This window comes from Microtus ochrogaster, chromosome 17 (assembly GCF_000317375.1).
Source record: "Microtus ochrogaster isolate Prairie Vole_2 chromosome 17, MicOch1.0, whole genome shotgun sequence".
In the NCBI taxonomy this organism is placed as follows: domain Eukaryota; kingdom Metazoa; phylum Chordata; class Mammalia; order Rodentia; family Cricetidae; genus Microtus; species Microtus ochrogaster.
The window spans coordinates 8,503,931-8,508,988 of NC_022019.1; the positions used below are offsets into that span (position 1 = coordinate 8,503,931).

Sequence of the window (5,058 nt, forward strand, 5' to 3'; positions counted from 1 at the left end):
AAAAAAAGTAAAAGTTGATAACCATACAGGATTATCACAGAATAAGATGGGAAGGATATATAAACATACATAGACTTGAATCTTTTTCCTTGATTCTATGTGCGAGGCAGTCTCTATATAGTACTGGATGTCCCCGAACTAGCTATTTAGAGCTATCTCTTGAGTGCTGGGATTAAAGGAGTAAGCAATCACCACGCCCAGCTTTTTTTCTCTGAATCTTAACCTAAGTACACTAATATTTATCATTCTTTTGGGTATGTTCTCCATACATATACAGGTTAAACATAACCTTGTGCATGCAACAAGTGGCTAATAAAATTATTCAAGAAAAAGTAGAGGGAGAAACAATCACTTTAAATACCATATTGTACAATACAAGTAAAGTTAGTTTAAAGAAAAAAAGAAAAGCCAGTCAGTGGTGGTGCAAGTCTTTAATTTAACCCCAGAACTTGGAAGGCAGTCGGGCCTATCCTTGTGAGTTCAAGGCCAGCATGGTCTACAGAGTGAGTTCTAGGACAGTCAGGACTGTTTCAAAGAGAAATTGTCCCAAGGAAAAAAAGATGAAACAAAGAAAGAGGGAGGGAGGCAAAGAGAAAGAGAAAGAAAACATAAAAAGATATTTTACTATCAGATGACTGAAATGTTACATGCCTTTTTTACTATTTCACTGAACGTGCAAGAACCATATTGGATTTTTAAGTTCCGAAACTCTGAGAAATAGCAAATATTGGGACCATAAATAAAGCTTCAATATGAGTCAGGCCATGAGAAAATAAAGAAATAAAACTGATGCAAAAAAAAAAATAGCAAATATTACTTATAAACTGCTTTGTTAAAAAATAAAAAAATTTGAAAAATAAAGAACTAAATCTTTAAAAAAATAAATAAAATTAAAAAATACCTAACATCTAAAGGAATAAAGGTAGTTTTAGTATCTGAGAAACAGAAGGCCATCATCCCTATCTTTCTCTTCACAAATTAATTATCCTTTTACTTCTGGTGTAAAAAAAAATTAAACTATTAGAAAGATTATGCACCACTGAAGCAACTTTATCCATCAATTGGCTTAATTTCAACTTAGGAAAGATTAGTGTTGAACAAGTTTATTATCTAATTTCAATGAGAGTGTAACTCACGAAAACAATATTCATTCACTTGACTGAATTTAAAAACCTCAATTTAAATGGTAGTTATTTGTAGCAACTACTGTAGCATACATATTTAAGACTATAGTTTCAGTTTTAAAAAGTTAACCTAGGTGCTAAAGAGATGGCTCAGCAGTTAAGAGCGCTGACTGTTCTTCCAGGACTCAGATTCAATTCCCAGCACCCACATGGCAGCAGACAAGTGTCAATAATTCCAAGATCTGACACCCTCACACAGACATAAAGGCAGGTAAAACACCAATGTACATAAGAATAAATTTAAAAAAATAAAAATAAATAAGTTAACCTACAGCATAGTACCTGGAATAAAACAGAACTGTTGGATGAATTAACTCATGAATCATGGCTTTCTTTATGCACTGATTTGAAATTCTCACATACAATAGGTAAACCTACTAAGTGCTACCTACAAATACCTAAACTATTCCTTCAGAGTGGTCAACCAAACATTATCTTTTGATATTATCCACACTCTAAATGTAAAAAATTATCAAACAACCCAAGTTTTTTGAGAATTTTTTTTTTGTTTAGTTTTGGTTTGGTTTGCTTTGTTTTTTTATTGTTGTTGGTTTTTTTTTTTTGGGGGGGGGGGTTGAGACAGGGTTTCTATGTAGCTTTGGACACTGTCCTGGAACTAGCTCTTGTAGACCAGGCTGACCTTACACAGATCCACCTGCCTCTGCCTCCCAAGTGTTGGGATAAAGGTGTGCGCCGCCACCACCACCAGGCTAAACAACCCATCATTTACAAAAATCAATAATGTCTCCCTGAATGGATCCCAGACTAAGTTAAGAGCTACTATAAGTCTAAATCCCCTTTTTACAGTGTTCATTTCTATTTTGGATAACAATATGCTTAATGTTTCAAGGCTAAAGACACTGCTACTATTTAACAAGAAAAGCACTATACATCCAACACTGAAGTAAATCCTACTAAAATTCATTTTCCTTCAAGCTATGAATCACATCAAATCTATACAGAAGTTCAGCAAGGCCTTCTGTGACTTGTGATATATATAGTCTCCGCCCAAAGAAGCAGAAAAGAAAAAAGCAGAAAAAAGCATATTATAATTGTTTTCTATATGCATTTTATGGGTGAGGGGGAAAAGTAACAAACCTGAAATTTAGCCACACAACTGGAATTGCAAAAGTTATACAGTTTTCCATCAGGCATTGTGGCTTGGTATTGAGGTAAAGAGTTTCGCTTACAAAAATGGCAAATAATTCCCAAACCTAGAAGAAAAAGAAAGATACATACCTGATTTCCTTATAAAGTAAAAGATCTTCTGAAAATGTTAACTGATTTTTTTTAAATGGGTCTCTCTACAAATTATTCTCATATTATTTGTACCTTAAATTTTCAAGATATTTCCATCTTCAAAAAATACTGCCAGGGATTAAAAGAAAGCTCAGCAAAAAAGAGCTCTTGCAAAGGAACCAAGCTCTGTTCCCAGCACCCACAAAGCAACTAACCAACTTTTAACACCAGTTCTAGATAACCCTTCACCCTCTTCAGACCTCTGTGAGCACTGCATATACACAAGTACACACAGACAATGCTGACAAAACACCTATACACATAAAATGAGAATAAACATTTAATTATCTACAGTATAAAAGAATACATAAAAATGTTTTAGATATTTTTGGGCTTAATAATAGTTTTAGCTAATCAAATACAAATAAAGCCTCACTAACTTTTAAAAATTAAAAAATATGGAAATCATCAAAATAATTTTAGGCTTGCAATAAAGAAGTTCAGTATGAGAAAATCAAACAGTTAAAACTATATAAAAATAAGATCAGCTATCTTTAATATAGAATTATGTCAATAAACTTTCCAAATACTTAAAACTTACTTTGTGACTTTGCATATTTTGTCTTGTGACTGTTCATGCAAGCAGTTGAACAATATGGCTCCATATATCCATTAGGACCTATACACTGAGTCATATCAAAAAATCTGCACTGTGTTCGGCAACCAGTACACGTTGTCAGTTTTCCATATTTCTAAAATTTGAACATAAAAAGATAATTAAACACACACACACACACACACACACACTCAACTAGAACTAATTTCATAAAGTTTTTTTTTTTTTTTTGGTTTTTCGAGACAGGGTTTCTCTGTGGCTTTGGAGCCTGTCCTGGAACTAGCTCTCGAACTCACAGAGATCCACCTGCCTCTGCCTCCCGAGTGCTGGGATTAAAGGCGTGCACCACCATTGCCCGGCTCATAAAGCATTTTTTAAGAGCAAAAGACAGAGCTCTATGGAGCCCAGGAAGGCCTCAAAACTTATGACCTTCTTTCCTTAGCCCCACAAAATCTGGGATTGCAGAAATATGTCATCATGCCTGACTCAAAGCCTTTCCTGTCATTTCTAAATGATTCTATTATATTCTTTCTAAATACAAACTAATTGTGCCACCCACTAAACTAGGTTCTAGCAAACTAATCGTCATCTCAATCTCCTTCAAAAAAAAAAATGGTTTTTGTTGATATTTAGTTGAAAATCTAGGAGAGGCATAATAACTTTTTTGTGTGTACGTGGTTTTGGAGCTGTGTTCAAGACTGCATCTCTAAGAAACAAAAACAAAGAAAACTCTATGGCTACTAAATCTCACTTCCTGGAGGTAGATTTTGGAGCCCAGAAGTTGAAAAAACAGATCAAGTTCTGGACAACTACTATTTGGGAAACAAAATAATGAAGGGATCTGCACAGGAAAGAACTGTGGCTACCTAACCACCGGTATCTCAAGAGGCTTTGGCGAAGAACTACTGAGTGCATGTGTGAGAAGGACAGACGTGACAGGAGCTGACAGCAGTGCTGCATTTATCAATCTCAGCATGTACAAAGTTGAAGCAGGAAGGTAGGCTACATAACGTGACCCTCTCTCAAAGAGATACAGCACCAACAAAAAACACCTCAAAATGGAGCACAGAGAGAGGAAAATAATACATAGCGCCTCAGTGGTAAGAAACATTGACAGCAGGAGTAAGATGTGTGAGAGAGGCATTAGTCCAGGTAAGTAACACCAAAATTGTGTCTGAGAAGAATTGTCTAATGACACAAGGATTTTCTGACGAATAAAAAACAAGAAAAATTTGGTGGAATTGAAAAATCTATCTCTTGGAGGAAATGAAAACATTCATCATCTGATATAATTTAAAAGAATAAATTTTAATAATTCCTTAGACAACTATTATGTTAAAATACACTTTAATGCTTGAAAATGGATGCAACGTTATGACATTTGACACCAGGAACTTACACAGTATAAGATAACTAATTCCCACAAGCTGTCCTCTGCCCTGCATATGCCCACATACATATACACATATACAAACATGAAATTATTTTTTATTTAAATGAATCTTCAATCTCACCAACATTCCGCTTACCTCAGGCTGCATTAAGAAAGAATCCTGCATATGATCTCGAACTTCCTTCAGGAAACTTGGATGACTACCTACCTAAAACATTTTAAAAGATTTTGTAAGTGCATGAAGAAAAGGTGTCAGACTGAAAAGTAAATAAAAATCTATGAAAGCTGCTTCAATGATTGACTGATTTAAAACCTTCTCCTTTCTTTTTTTTTAACTTATTTTTTTAAGATTTATTTTATTTATTATGTATACAGTGTTCTGTCTGCATGTTTGCTTGCAGGCCAGAAGAGGGCATCAGATCTCATTATAGTTAGTTGTGAGCCACCATGTGGTTGCTGGGAATTGAACTCAGGACCTCTGGAAGAGCAGGCAATGATCTTAACCTCTGAGCCATCTCTCCAGCCCCCTCCCCTTCTCCTAACTTTGAACAATACATTTTCTGTTCTGTGATCACTATTGAAGAAGTTGGGGGGAGGGAAATACAATGATAAAACAACACCCCCCC

The 5,058-nt window shown here is 35.0% G+C and overlaps 1 protein-coding gene across 1 annotated transcript in view; it reads right to left on the minus strand.

Moving 5' to 3' along the window:
* The window catches only part of Zmym2 (zinc finger MYM-type containing 2), a 72,752-nt gene that overhangs the window by 36,877 nt on the left and 30,817 nt on the right, over nt 1-5,058 (minus strand). Inside the window, exons 6-8 of the mRNA XM_005355438.3 lie at nt 4,569-4,640; nt 3,025-3,175; nt 2,283-2,398 (exon numbers count right to left, since the gene is read on the minus strand). Coding sequence (XP_005355495.1) covers nt 2,283-2,398; nt 3,025-3,175; nt 4,569-4,640 — 339 coding nt within the window. The remainder of the gene's footprint in view (nt 1-2,282; nt 2,399-3,024; nt 3,176-4,568; nt 4,641-5,058) is intronic.